The following is a 15701-nucleotide window of genomic DNA, read 5'->3' as shown; positions in this document are numbered from 1 at the left end:
GGAGCCGTAGCTAGTGAGAGAGTTGAATGAAACATTTCTAAGCTTCCCAAGTAAGGACATCGCCTCAAACAAATCCAGGATCAGCCTTTTTGATGCCTTGAGCCCTCGGAGACCAAGGGCCTGTAATTTGGAATTTCAACATGAGAGATGCTTTCTATGTCTCTGTCCCTAACCTCCAGCTCTGTGATGAAAGAGAATTCTTTCAGGAGATAGGCCTTTCAAGAGGGTGGAAGGGGGCCATTTTTGCATCTCAGAGCTTCAGGACCAATAGCTTACCTTCTTATGTCAGAATTCTAATCATTCCCACTGCCCCCAGCATATTTCAGTCTTTGCCTTGTCTTACTGGCTAAGCTCTTAATTGGCTTAATCCAGCACATTGCTAGACAAAGTCGAAAATCCCTAGACTAATAGTTTCTGGTTGGAGTAGGGAGTCTCTGCTAAGGTAAGCAGAATGCAACAACCTGTAGTCTATTTTCTTAGTTTTTAGGGGAGTGAGGAAAACAATACTGGATCTCCACTTTTTTCATTCACATATAGGAATTTCATAGGGAAGTGTTAAGAACCAGAGGAACAGGCTGAGGAGGAGACTGCAGAGATGGGAAGTGGAATCAGTGCTGAGGACAGAGAACTGGCCAAGAGGTCCAAGGAGTTGGAAAAGAAGCTGCAGGAGGACGCTGACAAGGAAGCCAAGACCATCAAGCTGCTATTGCTGGGTGAGATGTGAAACCAGAAAAGGGGAAGACAGTGCTTCTTTCTGCTTTGTGGGAGGTGGGAAGATTCTACCTCATCCCACAGAGATGGAGGGGCAGGCCAATTTTCCTCTTTCCAGTCTGTGTTAGGAAGTAGCTCTAGCATTAAGTTAATATGGAGACAACACATCTACCTAAAAGGAACTGAATGGCAATGTTACTGAATTTTCTCCTGTTTTTGAATTTGAAATCATGAAAAGGCCAGGATGGTCCCATCTATCTCCTAATGTAATATTTCTTTTTTTTTTTTTACCAGTCCTGGGCTTGAGCTCAGGGCCTGAGCACTGTCCTTGGACTTTCTCAAGGCTACAGCTCTACCACTTGAGCCTCAGCACCACTTCTGGCTTTTTTTTTTCTATATGTGGTACCAAGGAATCGAACCCGGGTCTTCATGCATGCTAGGCAAGCACTTTAACCACTAGGCCAAACTCCCAGCCCCTGTAATATTTCTTTTAGCTTGGTAAATAGCAAGAACTCTGGGGCATGGAACCAGAAGAGAACAGAATCTCCCTTCACTAATAGAATCTCAAGTTCCACTACATATTCCCACCACACTGCCTTAAGGATAGGTCCACTGACTCTTGCCAAGTATGCCGATTTCTTCTCTGGGAGTAGGGAGTCCTCATAAGAGCGGCCATGGAGTCTCTACCCACCAAAGTCCCTTCTGATATTATGTGGCAGCCTTTAAAGCCCCTTGTCAAGTGGGAGGTTCTTTAACTTGATGTTTGTGGTGGGAAAATAAAGGTACTGCAGTAGGTCATTCAATTAATTATGGCTATAAATAGAAGCAAAACAAGAAATTTAGATGCAGCACACTTACATGGCAGACTGGGTTTTTAAGCTTGTGAGGAGCTTTGGGATTGAAGCATCAAGGCTAAGGTGTCTCATTTTCTCCCAGTGTACCTGTGGCACAGTCCAAGGACACAGTACAGGAGCCTATTTCTGTAAGCTAGACCCAGACTCCAAAGAACCCAGGAGTCATATAGGAAGACCTAAGAGATGGAAAGGCCACTAAGAGATTTAAACCTAAACAGATTTCTTCTAAGTTCAGGATAAGCAGCTTAGAGGGACACGCACAGACCCAGTGGGAGGAGGTTGAGGATGGGGCAGTCAGTGTAGTTGGAGGGAGAGGATTGAAAGAAATGTGAGGTTTCGATGGGGTGAGGAGAGTATGAGTGAGGATGTTTTAGTCAATTATTAGAACCATCAAAATGATGAAAAAATAATTTATTAGTGAAGTGATTCTGGCTCTCTCCAATCCAACCCAAGTGTACTCATCTTAAGGTTTTTTTTTTTTTTTAAGGATGCTTAGGAAACTGTTAAAAGAATTTTCCATGAATGTATCAGGGGTTGTCAATGGGCTGACTGATTTCCAAGGTCCATCTGCAAATGTCTGGAAAACATTTGGATGTTACAACTTTAGAGTAGGATACTACTAAATAGAGGCCAACAATGGTTCCAACTATCCTACAAAGCAAAGGACAGCCATCTGCAAAATAGAAAATCTAACCTCCAATAGAAGTAGTGCTAAAGCTAAGAAACTCTGCTGTAAACCCTGGTCAGATGGTCCGAGCTCATGGTGCCATGTGCACCATCGGGGGGGCAACCAATCCTGTGTGTTCTTCCTGAAGCAAGGCTCCCAGAGAACACTTCTTCAGACATCTACCAGAATGGTGGGGAGAATAATGGAGATTTGAAGGGTACAAATTTCTCCTTTCAGGTGCTGGGGAATCTGGGAAGAGCACTATTGTCAAACAGATGAAGTGAGTAGAAACAAAGCCCAAAAGGATGGAGGTGGGGGAAGTTGTCAGTGGAACCAGGGGAAGGACTGGGCGTGAGAGGCAGTTAGGTGCTGGTGGTGGCTCACACCTGTAACCCTAACTACTTAAAAGGCTAAAATCTAAGGATTTTGATTCAAAGCCAACTCCTGGCATGAAAATCTGAGAGACTCTTACCTCCAAATAACCACCAAAAAGCCAGAAGTGGAGCTGTGGCTCCAGTGATAGAGCTGATGCTCAGAACAGTGCCTCCGCCGAGTTCAAGCCCTAAGTACTAGCACGGGGGGGGGGGGGGGGGAGAGAGAAGAGACTGAAAGCTTCTTTAGCCTTAGGAAAGTTGGATATAAATAATCTGATTCCCAACACTCCTCCCTCCTACATTTTTTGAGATAGATGGGGCTCTTAGCACCCTTCAAATCCCCTAGATTCCCTTAAGTCTGGTTATTAAATCCAGCTGAAAGCTGGGTATCTGCCCATTGAAGGATCATTCACCAGGATGGATATTCGCCAGAAGAATGCCTGGAGTTTAAGTCAGTCATCTATGGAAATGTGTTGCAGTCTATCCTTGCTATCATCCGAGCCATGTCTACATTAGGCATTGACTATGCTGAACCAAGTTGTGCGGTATGTGATTGATATTTCATGATTATGGGTAGAAGCAGGAATGGCTAGTGAGAACAAGAAACAGACTAAATGTCAAGAATTCATAAGGAGGGGCTGGGAGTTTGGCCTAGTGGCAGAATGCTTGCCTAGCATGCACAAAGACCCAGGTTTGATTCCTCGGTACCACATACACAGAAAAAGCTGTAAATGATGCTGTAGCTCAAGTGGTAGAGCTCTAGCTTTGAGAAAACTCAAGGACAGTGCTCAGGCCCTGAGCTTCAAGCCCAGGACTGGGGAAAAGAAAGAAAAAAAGAAAAGAAAGAAAGAAAGAAAGAAAAAAAGAAAGAAAGAAAGTCCTCAATAAAAAAAGAATTCATGGGCCGGGAGTTTGGCCTAGTGGTTAAAGTGCTTGCCTAGCATGCATGAAGACCCGGTTCGATTCCTTGGTACAACATATAGAAAAAAAAGCTGGAAGTGGTGCTGAGGCTCAAGTGGTAGAGCTCTAGCCTTGAGAAAAGTCCAAGGACAGTGCTCAGGCCCTGAGCTCAAGCCCAGGACTGGCAAAAAAAAAAAAAAAAAGAAAAAAAAAGAATTCATAAGGAAAGTTAAGAAAAAGTTCTGTGTAGCTAAAACGCCATCTGTAAAGATTAAAATCTCCAGGGCTGCGAGTTTGGCCTAGTGGTAGGTAGAGTGCTTGCCTAGCATGCACGAAGACCTGGGTTCAATTTCTCGGTACCACATACATAGAAAAAGCCAGAAGTGGTGCTGTGGCTCTAGCCTTGAGAAAGCCTTAGGACAGTGCTCAGGCCCTGAGCCTAAGCCCAAGACTGGCAAAAACAAAACAAAACAAAACAAACAGATTAAAATTTCCAGTCCTAGGAAAGTAATGTCTACAAAATTTTCTGCTTCCTTGACATTTTTTTCTCTTTATCATTTTGAGCCTTGGCCATGGCATGGAACTTTTTTTTTTTGCCAGTCATGGGCTTGAGCTCAGGGCCTGAGCACTGTCCTTGGACTTTCTCAAGGTTAGAGCTCTACCACTTGAGCCTCAGCACCACTTCAGGCTTTTTTTTTCTATGTATGTGGTACTGAGGAATCGAACCCGGGTCTTCATGCATGCTAGGCAAGCACTTTAACCACTAGGCTAAATTCCCGGCCCCGGCATGGAACTTTTTTTATTAAAGAATTTATTAACGTTGATTTTTACATCATATTTTAAATGACATGTTTAACAAACAAGTGTTCAAGGAGGGAATCTCTATTTACAATCACTGAAACTTAGTATTTAGAACTTAATCAAAATTAGGCTAAGGGTTTGTATGTCATAGAAACACATTAATTTATGAAATAAAACATTATGTCTATAGAGTCATAGGTTTTTATGTCTATATAGTTATGTTTATATTTCCAGTACCATGTCCATAGCATTGGGTATGCAAATAGAGTCCTCGCTCTTGTAGTCTTTGGATTTAATAGCCACATATTAAGGATACCATGTGCCTTTTGTTCCTTAGGTCTTGACTTGTCTCACTCAACATGATTCTCTCTAGATTCATCCACTTCCCTGCGAATTCCATTATTTTGTCTTGTCTGTTGGCTCTGTAGAATTCTATTGTGTATATAAACCACATTTTCTGTATCCATTCATCTGCAGTAGAGCATCTGGATTGTTTCCATTGCCTGACTATTGTGAATAGTGCAGAGATAAACATAGCTGAGCAGGTGTCCTTATCATATCTTGGGTCATGATGTTCAGGATAGATGCCCAGGAGTGGTATGGCGGATCGTAGGAAAGGTCAATTTTCAGTTCTTTAAGAAACCTCCACACTGCTTTTCCAGAGTAGCTGAACTAGTTTACATTCCCACCAGCAGTGTAGTAGGGTTTCTTTTTCTCCATAACCCTGCCAGCATCTGTCATTGTCTGAGTTCAAAATCTTGGCCATTCTTGTTGGGGTGAGGTGGTATCTTAGGGCTGTTTTTATTTGCATTTCCTTTATGACCATGGATGATGAACATTTTCTCATATGCTTTTCAGCATGGAACTTTTATAAACAAAATCTCTAGCTTTGAATCACTGAAAGAACAAAAGTTGTTTTCCATGCTCTCTGTTTCTTGAACAGTCTATTTTTTTTTTTTCCCAGTCCTGGGCTTGAGCTCAGGGCCTGAGCACTGTCCTTGGACTTTCTCAAGGCTAGAGCTCTACCACTTGAGCCTCAGCACCACTTGTGGTTTTTTAGTACGTATGTGGGGTACCGAGGAATCGAACCCGGGTATTCATGCATGCTAGGCAAGCACTCTACCACTAGGCCAAACTCCCGGCCCCACAGTCTATTTTATTTTAAGTTATAGTCTCCTGCAGCATATTGTGTGACATTTACTTTCAGACTAAGATCTGAAGCCTGAAATACTGAAGAGGAAGCACATGGGACTCTGCTATCCCCTAGGCATTTCAAAGCTGCATATATTTCCACTCTCCACATTTAGGATGTACACTCAAGAGTTCACTAGAAAGTTTCCATAGATGGACTTTGCACCTTAGGTTTTGGCAGCAAGGCAAATCCCTTTCCATTCATGGATGTTTACGGAAGTCTTCTGGATAGCCATGACTCCTGTAAGTTCTCAGCCAGGTTTCTGTATTTTATAGGATGATGGCCGACAGCTCAACAACCTGGCTGATTCCATCGAGGAGGGGACCATGCCCCCTGAGCTGGTAGACGTCATCCGGAAGTTGTGGAAAGATGGGGGAGTGCAAGCCTGCTTTGAGAGAGCTGCAGAGTATCAGCTCAATGACTCTGCATCTTAGTAAGACTGGGATGGGAAGTGGGATGACAGTTGAGCAATTCTTCAGGAGAAAACTCAGCCAAATTTCAATTGCAGGCAATGAAAGCTGGAGATCCAGAAGGCTGGATGTAAGGTCACAGGGCTATCTGCCACTTTCCACTATTCTGCATTACTGTACATCAGTTCTTTGCAGTCTACAAAGCTGAAGACAAAAATTCAAAGAAGTGCTCTACCTAGCAGCCGTTACCCTGCACTCCTTTTTTTCTTGCCAGTCCTGGGGCTTGAACTCAGGGCCTGAGCACTGTCCTTGGACTTTCCTCAAGGCTAGCACTTCACCATTTGAGCCACAGCACCACTTCCGGCTTTTCTATGTATGTGGGCATTGAACCCTGGTCTTTGGGCATGCTAGGCAAGCACTCAATCCCACTAAGCCAAACTTCTGGCTAAGCCCTGCACTCTTAAGATGTACACTCACACATTACCAGGACAAACCAAAGGGTCAGGAACTAAGAGACAATCAACTTTACAAAGCTTGATTCAAAATAATAAGGGACATATTCATCCTACCTGCAATGAGGTAGTATCAAATGAGCTTGAATCAAATGGATTTGTGCGTAATTCCCATCTGCCATCTGATTTTGATATTATGCTGTTATCTCTGGAATGCTGCTTTACTAGGGCCCAGTCACTGTTAAGTGTATTACTTAAGAGAGTCCTTTTTACCCCTAACCAATAAGCTTTCAAGTTAGGTGTGTGTGCACACATAGCCAACAGTAGAGGGACTTGAATTCAGGGCCTCTCCCTTCCATTTATCCTTTTCTGCTTAAAGCTGTCATGCAACCAGTTGAGCCACACTTCTTCATGAGTTATTTGGTTTTATATCTGCCTTTAGCCTCTTTTTTTCTTTCTAGTGCCAGTACTGGAGCTTACACTCAGGGCCTGGATATTGTCCTTTAGCCTTTTCCACTCAAGGTTGGAGTTCTATCACTTGAGCCATAGCTCTATTTCTTGTCTTTCTTTTTGGGGGGAGATAGGGGTAGTTAACTGGCAATAAGTCTCACTGACTTTCCTGCCCTGAATGACTTTGAACTATGGTCCTCAGATCTCAACCTTCTGAGTAGCTAGGATTACAGATGTGAGCCCAGCAACTTTCTAATTACTGCATTTTTTTTTCTAATTTCATTCAGGATATAAACAATGTTGATGTGTTGCTTTCAAGTCTCAAAATTTTAATCTTTCAATTTATTCCTCTCTCCTGATGAACTTTTGGTATCTATTTAAGCCAGTAAATCTTGTTAAGGGTCTTAAAAAGCCTGTCATGTGAAATTCAACTTGACTTAAAGAACAGAATACCCAGCCATGCGTGGTGGCTCACCCCTGTAATCCTAGCTACTCAGGAGGCTGAGATCTGAGGATCAAAGTTCAGAGCCAGATGGACTTTAGTCCATGAGACTCCTATCACCAATTTACCACTAGAAAACCAGAAGTGGCGTTGTGACTCAAGGGGTAGGTGGTAGCCTTGAGCTAAGAGCTCAGGGACAATGCCCAGGCCCAGAGTTCAAGCCCCACAACCAACAGAAAAACAACCAAAAAAAAACCCCAGCACACCTGCCTCGAAAATGTTGTGTCCACAGCTCTTTTATAAACTCACAGCTCTTTTATAAACTCACTTTTATAAGGCTCAGGAGTGTTTGAGGGAATCCTAGATCTAATGCTACAGATTCCAGCCCTGACACTTTCACATTAGTTGTGACTTTGGGTAATATTTGCCTTCTATTAGCCTTGGCTTTGGCAAATGTAATGTCACCAATGGCCAATCACTTTTCTCTAGCTATCTGAACCAGTTGGACCAAATTACAGATCCCAACTACCTCCCCAGTGAACAAGATGTGCTCCGATCCAGAGTCAAAACCACAGGCATCATTGAAACCAAGTTTTCTGTCAAAGACTTGAATTTCAGGCAAGTACTCATTTCCTGAGGGCATCTCAGATGCACATGTGTAATTTCAAGTGGGGTGTGGGCATACTTTGTGCTCTTTGCTGAAGCCCAATCTCAGTTCTCCCATCATCATCCCACTTCTGGCTATGCCAACTGGCCTTATGGTGGCCACCTCACATGTTGAACAGCATATGTGAACAACTGCTTCCTCTCTCTCAGAATGTTTGACGTGGGAGGACAGAGGTCAGAAAGAAAGAAGTGGATCCATTGCTTTGAAGGAGTCACCTGCATCATTTTCTGTGCAGCTCTCAGTGCCTATGATATGGTGCTAGTGGAAGATGATGAAGTGGTAAGTAGCCTTTGCACCAATCAGATCCAGTGATACATTTTCCTCCATTCTCCCTTCCTCTAAACCACAAGCCTTTCAATGCCCCTCACTGGGTGGTTTCAGTTAGTACTGTCAACTCAGCTATTCTATCAGATCAGTGAATGGCGCAGGTAAGCAACTTCAGAAAAAGCTTTTCCTTTGCAGGTTTTAGTATATTCTCCCAGGCTGCTTATAAATTACAGATGAATAAGGAAGAAAGATGAAGAGTTAAGTTTGATGTGTTCCTTTTGTGTGTGTGGTCTCAAGCAGTAACAATACCTTCCAATGAGGTGTGATTACACTTATGCCACCATATCTGGATGATGTTCCCGTTTGTGGTACTGATATTGAACAGGACATGTTTATTTAAGGCACTAGGGCTGAACCCGAGGTCTCATGAATATCCTAGGCAACATCTATCATTTGACCTATGTCCTTACTCCCTGCCCCCTTTCATTTTCTTGACAGTCCTAGGGCTTGAACTCAGGGCCTAGGAGCCATCCCTGAGCATTTTTGTACAAGTATAGTATTATATCACTTTGACCCAGACCCACAGCTCCATCTCTAGCTTTCTGGAAGTTAACTGGAGTCAAGACTCTCTCAGACTTTCTTGCCTGGGTTGACTTTTAAACCATGATCCCCAGATCTCAACACTCTCAGTAGCTAGGATTCCAGGTGTGAGCCACTGCTGGCTCTGTCTTATTTTTGAGTGTTTTCCTACCTTTGCCCAGGCTGGCCCTGAACCTCAATTCTACTGAGTGTCTGGAATTACAGATGTGTGCCAGCACACCCAGCTGTGTATCTTTATGCAATATAATAAAAGGGGTTGAAACACTAACCTCATTTTGAAGCCTAAAAATAGACTGAGTGTCAACAGGAGACTGGAAGACCAGGATTCTCACATATCAACTAAACTGGCAGCTGGAAGACTGAGAGTTGTTTTTTTTGTTTTGTTTTTTTTCCCTTTTGCCAGTCCTGGGCCTTAAACTCATGGCCTGGGCACTGTCCTTGGGCTTTCTCAAGGCTAGAGCTCCAGCACTTGAGCCACAACACCATTTCTGGCTTTTTTCTATGTATGTGGTACTGAGGAATCAAACTCGGGTCTTTGTGCATAGTAGGCAAGCACTCTACCACTAGGTTAAACTCCCAGCCCCTAACCTGTAAAGTTCTATTAGATGTGAACATTACAGGACAAGTGTCAGTTACCTTGAGTCTGAAAGGAAATCCAAGGTATGAAAACACTAATTTCATATAAACATCTATTCTGCATATGGAGTCCAGCAGCCTACTAACTGAAAAGCAAAGCTTCTCTCTTGCTCTAGTTATCTTTACTTCTCCCTAATAGATCAGGTTCCCATTAGAGCATTTGCTCAGTATCTTACAGCACTATTTATTCACCTTCTGAGATCTTTTCTACCTTAAATCCTAAGGTCTTAAAGGGCTTTGTAGAAGTATTAACAGTAAGGAAAGGGTATACCTTTACGGCCTATTTCAAGCCTCTAAAGAGCTGTTCCCTAAAAACAAGCTGTACTAGAACACAGCCACCTCCACACTGCTTATATCTAATGCTTTTCTGTCTTCAAATGTAGCAACAAAGAAAATGAGAAGTGTTGGTAGTGTGGCAATGGGAAATTCCTTCTGTGTGGCACCAAGACCAAAGTATCCACTGTCATGTTTCTGCTACAACTGAGATCTGGGATATATTCAAGTGGGCACGTGCTAACTTGGGCCTGGTTTCAAACTTGTAACTGCAGTACTTATGAATGCCATAATCCTTACTTGTGTCCTGGTTGCTAAAGATCTGTATATGTTTATTGTATACCTAGATGCTAGCCACTACTGTGGAAACAATATATACATGATCTTATTTAACTTTCTTTTTCAGTCGTAGGGCTTGAACTCTGAACTCTGGGCCTGGGGGTTGTCCTTGAGCTGAAGAGCTACCACCCTACCCCTTGAGCCACAGCGCCACTTCTGGTTTTCTAGTGGTTAGAGATTAGTCTCACAGTCTTTAGTGGCTGGACTGGCTTTGAACCATGATCCTCAGATGTCAGCCTCCTGAGTAGCTAGGATTATAGGCCTGATCCACTGCACCCGGCTCTTATTTAACTTTCATAATTATATAAGGGGGAAAAAAAAGGACTCAGAGTTGCTTGAGAATTTCCCCTGAAACACACATCTACGAACATGACAGAAAGGAAATTAGAAGCCACCACAATCTGTTTGGGTGTACTCCACGTTAAAAAGACAGAAGCTATTTCCTGTTTTCCTTTTACATTTGGGACACAGTAAACAGATATCTCATAAACCCAATCTGATATTTCCAATGGTGTTTCCTATTACTAGAACCGTATGCATGAGTCTTTGCACCTGTTCAACAGCATATGTAACCACAAGTTCTTTGCCGCTACTTCTATTGTTCTCTTTCTCAACAAGAAAGATCTCTTTGAGGAAAAGATCAAGAAAGTCCATCTCAGTATCTGTTTTCCTGAGTATGATGGTAAGTGTCAAATGTTGCAGACAGCAAAGCCTTTTAGTAGTGACTCACAGATGTCTTATTCCCTATGCCAAGGAAGATATAAAGGAACTTGTCTTAAGGGAGAAACTTGAGCATTCAGGTACAGGGTTTAAATTCAGATGTGTCCAGAAGACAGGAGATAGTAGACACAGGGGAGCCACTGACTGTTCAAAACGACACCTGCTAGAAACTAAATATGGAGATACAGAGATCTTTCCTCAATGTTTTTGCTTCACTAAATAAAAAGTACTAGAGTGTAAGAGAAAACTACCTCAGAAATTAGATACTCTTTATCTAACACAATGTGGAAAAGGTCACCTAAAAAAAAAGTGAGGCCTTAGATTCTAAACTGTAGTACAGTAAAGAAGAAAAAAACTGAGCAACTAAAAAGGGTTAATTTATCCCATTCACTATTTTCTTTTTTTTTTTAAACCAGGCAACAACTCCTATGAGGATGCAGGGAATTATATCAAGAGCCAGTTCCTCGACCTCAATATGAGAAAAGATGTCAAAGAAATCTACAGCCACATGACCTGTGCTACTGACACACAGAATGTCAAATTTGTGTTTGATGCAGTTACAGATATTATCATCAAAGAAAACCTCAAGGACTGTGGACTCTTTTAAAACATTCCTCAGATTAGAATCCCAAGATTCTGCTTAATACAAGATTCTGGATGCTTCATCTCTCTGAGCCTCAAGTCCTTCCTCTAAATAGAAGATAACTTCCCCAACCTACTATTTCATAGGGTTTTTCTGAGGAGCACAAATACAAGTAGGGAAGGCACAGAAAAGCTTTTGTGGTTAGTCACACATAAAAAGGCTGTAATTTATGAAATAACACCTGGTTTTCAGAATCTCAACAAACTATCCCCAGCATAATGGCAATCTTCCCTACAATGCAAAATAAACCAATTAAAACCAAACCCTCAATAAACTATCACTCCATTTTTTTTTTTTTTTACACAAATAGATCTCTGTGACTCAGCTCACAGATCTGGATCACTGGATGGGAGATGTTAAGTTTTTAAAGATCATCTTTGGTAAACACAGACTTATCCCACTGCCCTCTGGGCTGCCAAACACATTGAGTTTCTTTATAAATAACTTTTGCTACATATGATACTTTCTGACTGAACTTGGAGGGCTTCAACACATGCCCACTTAGGATTTTTATTGTTGCCACTTCTGCATCAAAATATTCAGAACAAGTGGGCAATCTAACATTATTTCAACTGCCACATTTCAGGAGAAAAAAAAAAAGACTGCAGAGCTTGTTTTAGGCATTGAAAATCTTTGTGGATGGGTCCACATGAATCTAGTTGCAAATAACATCTCTCCAGACCAAGGAGTAAATTATTCCTTTGAACTACTCTGAGGGAGATGAAGCTTACATTTATCTTGATGGGAGGTGGTGATGTCAAGTATAGATTTAGCATTTACAACTACAGTACTAGTAAGGACAGCTCTTGGAAAGGTTTAATATATAAAGATGAAGTGTCAATTAAAATGAAAACCTGCAACTTGCCACAAACATCCATTCACACTTAGACTGCTTTCCAGCAATATTAATACTAGAGAACAACATGTGTTTGAAATACACTAAAGAATAAATTTGCAGCTACTAAGATTAGAATCATTCTGAGTTGCCTAAAAATAAGTAAATGCTAACCTGGAAGATTACCAGAGGAACTATTCTGGCTACATCTACTAAAGATTTAAAATCAGAAGCAAATAAATAAATAAACCTGGGCAAGACTTCACACATCTAAGATAGCCTCAGCCATTACTAACTTGTTCTCTTTAACTCAAGATACAAGAATTTTTCCTTCTGGCAGTATGCGGAAACCTACAGTATTTGTTTTTGAGGTAAGGCCTCACTATCTGTTGCCTAGGCTGGTCTCTACTCCAGGGTTCAGCAGATCACCACCCTCCTTCAGCCTTCTTGTGAATAGCTGGGCTGAAGACATCTACCGCCATGCCTAGCTCACAGGTTTTTAAAGTAAATTCCATTAGTTGATATTATACATGCAATCAATGCAATCAGTGCCAGCTTAGAATATATTACAATGTAAAATTCAGAGAATTTTTTTAAGCATGTTTAGCGAGCTGGTTTATCTGTAAACTTCCAGAGCTCTTAAGTCCTGGGTTATCAGCCTTCAGCAAAGCCTAATTTATCCCATTTACTTCAGAGGATAACCCCGCATCTTGTACAGCTTGTCTTTAATTAGCTGTAATTTTCTTGGCCCTTGAATATAGGCAGAACACATATGGTCAAACCACAGAGTCTAGGCCATCCTCTTTGGTTACAAACATTGACAAAGAACCTACCTTCTAGTTCTGTTATGGAAGAAAGACCTCCTGGCAGAATAATTAAAATTCAGCAGAAAACAGTTGTAATTTAGACTTCTCTTTCCTGATACCTGAATTGTTTTCTGATTTATAAACAAATCCACAAGTTAACTTGAAAGAACACTTTACAAATGTTTGTTTTAGAGGAGGGAGGAAATAGCAACTCTTAAAAGCAACATGTTCCACAGCTTTTTTTTTTTTTTTTTTTATTAAGGACAGGATCTGGTTACAATTATCTTAGAATATTTTCAAGTTTTTGGCAAGCTAAGTGTATTAAGTCTTGGGGCCCTGTGTTTACCCACTCATCTGTACCTTAAAACCAAGTCAAAACAATTTTCTGAAATGCATGGCCGGGCTAGGGCTCTCCTTCAAATAAGACAACTTTCTTAATCTTCTTCCTAAGCTTCCAACAAAGCCATTAGTACTTACCCCAACTTAATTCCAGAGACTGTTCCCAAACTTCACACTGTTTAAGAGTTAGAGAAGAAAAAAAAATACACGAGCATCTACACAAATGACTTATTTTTATCTCATGGAAACTGTGTCTATAAAAGTTTTTGTATGTAAAATGGCCATAAGAAAGCTTCTGCTTCATTTAAAATTTACTTTATTCAAACTTTTGAATTTTATCTACCTTTCTTCATCAGCCATTAGAAATTCTTTTCTGTAATAAGGTAAGAGGCACACAATACTATTTTGTTGCACTGCAATCTTAACTCTTAAAGTCAGAGGGAATGTGAAAAATTTCCAGGTTCATCTTTAGCAATTTATGGAGGGCAAACTGAGTAAGTCTCAGGAAGTAGATTCTCTTCAAGATCACAGTGCTGGAAGTAGCTCCACTGGAACTCCAAAACAGCTTTTTCTAAACCCAAGGCTATATGACTCAGGTTAACACTACCAATAGCCCACCAAAGATTACATCTAAGTCAGTTTCCAATTCTAAGCAATTCTCAGTCCCAAATTATTGTTTCAGTTATGTCATCTCTAAATAATGGATATTAAAAAAAACCAAAGGCAAACAAGACTAGGTTTCCAAACAGAAATGTGAAATTAGTATGTAAGTTTCAAAAATACACACAACTTTTAAGTTTGCTTGTGGAAGGCATAACTTTCTATTCATATCCCTAAGTGAGGAGAAACCATAATATACTTCTTTGTATAGTGCAATTAGACAAAACCACAATAAAGCAAATGCAGAAGACACTACATTTCACAAACATCTAATGACAACTGTTTTGTTGTTGTTGTTTTTTTAAATAGCATAGTATGTCTGGAACAAAAGGACAAATACTGTTCGATTCCATTTATATGAGGTACCTTAAATAGTCAAAACCAGAAAGATGAAAGACGGTTACCAGGGGCTGGGGTAGGAAGAGAGGGAAAACAGGAATTTTAAACCACGAAGATGAAGAGTTCTGGAGATGGACAGCGATGATGACTCTACAATGGGAAGCTACTTAATACCACTGGACTATGCACTTTAAAATGATATTTTAAAAAAAGGTAAATCCTGTTATACTTTATCACAATTAAAAAACGCATTCACGCTTTTGTAGATAAAAGGCTGAATGAAAGCAGCACAGTAATTCAGTCTTAACAGCAATATACAAGACACATTTACTTGTAACAGTTCCTACTCTGATAGTGAAACTCATTTACATGTCTCTCAAGTTCATCCCCTCCCTCCCCCAGGCAAGACAACAGCATTCAAACCCCACTGTCTATTTGGAGATATGCCGTAGACCAAAGTGTGCTGGCCATGCTGGGTGGAGAAGGTGGTGAAGGGTGAAGAGCTCTTACCTCCCACTGCCCTCTCTACCCCGCACAGCCCCTGGAGCACAGATTCCAGCAGGACTTCGGTGTCGGGCCATGGACTGCAAATGTGCCAGAGCCTCTGGTGGTCCTGCTTGGTAAAAGTATGGAGACGTTTCTGTGAGGTAAAGACAAGCTTATAGAAGATTGTGGAAAGGAACTTCTCTGCCTTTTGCCTATAAAAAAAGTACCAGTATTTATAGAAATAATTACTGAAATGTTAAAACCAACACCCTGCTCCATAAATTTTAGAACAATTTATAGATCAATTTCATTTCAGGTCCTCAAAATTAACACAGGGAAGGTGAGATTGCAAAAAAGCCACCAGGTACAATCAATATACTTGTTTCTGCCGCTGTAGATTCTATGTAGCATGAAGAATATTACAAAACATCTTCAAGTATATTCTATTTGATCAGAACCTTAGACTATCTATCATTCCTGGAAGGAATGCCTAGTCCATCTTTATATAATGCATGGACACAGATTGAAAGTGATCTGTATAAAATTTTGTGGTTAGTGGAAGCAGGGGGAAAAATCAGAAATCAGTACTCCAAACAACTCCTAACCCTCTAAGACTGTCAATGGTTTCAAGTCATTTCTCCTACATGTGCAAGGACAAAACTGAAAGAACATGTGATTTTTTGAGTGATGTCCATTGGGAATCTCTTACATTGAAAATAGTTAAAATGTCTGGAAAACCTAAAGAACACTGGGGTGGGGTAAGAGGTAGGGAGAAGACAGAAGATAAACTATGTTATACAAAATTTAATATTATAGCTGTCAAAGATATTATACTTGA

General features: G+C 41.0%; 1 protein-coding gene across 1 annotated transcript; it reads left to right on the top strand.

Annotated features, from left to right (window-relative positions):
- The first annotated feature begins 585 nt into the window (after positions 1 to 585).
- Positions 586 to 11563, top strand: Gnat2 (G protein subunit alpha transducin 2). The gene is made up of 8 exons (XM_090334362.1): positions 586 to 713; positions 2470 to 2512; positions 3010 to 3151; positions 5775 to 5932; positions 7743 to 7871; positions 8070 to 8199; positions 10564 to 10717; positions 11172 to 11563. The coding sequence occupies exons 1-8, from the start codon at positions 596 to 598 to the stop codon at positions 11360 to 11362; spliced, it is 1065 nt and encodes a 354-aa protein (XP_090190488.1). The 5' UTR covers positions 586 to 595; the 3' UTR covers positions 11363 to 11563.
- Positions 11564 to 15701: the final 4138 nt, after the last annotated feature.

The sequence above is a fragment of the Megascapheus bottae genome, chromosome 6 (genome assembly GCF_031878675.1).
Source record: "Megascapheus bottae isolate mThoBot1 chromosome 6, mThoBot2.hap1, whole genome shotgun sequence".
Taxonomy (NCBI): Eukaryota; Metazoa; Chordata; class Mammalia; order Rodentia; family Geomyidae; genus Megascapheus; species Megascapheus bottae.
The sequence above is the reverse complement of the archived record's forward strand: the minus strand, read 5'-3'. Positions and strand labels throughout refer to the sequence as shown.

Bases quoted from the DNA above. Each gene is read 5' to 3' on its own strand.
- Gnat2 (XM_090334362.1), top strand. From the start codon at position 596: ATGGGAAGTGGAATCAGTGCTGAGGACAGAGAACTGGCCAAGAGGTCC. The intron at 2,513-3,009 runs GTGAGTAGAAAC...TGCCCATTGAAG, and splicing joins ACTATTGTCAAACAGATGAA to GATCATTCACCAGGATGGAT. The intron at 5,933-7,742 runs GTAAGACTGGGA...ACTTTTCTCTAG, and splicing joins CTCAATGACTCTGCATCTTA to CTATCTGAACCAGTTGGACC.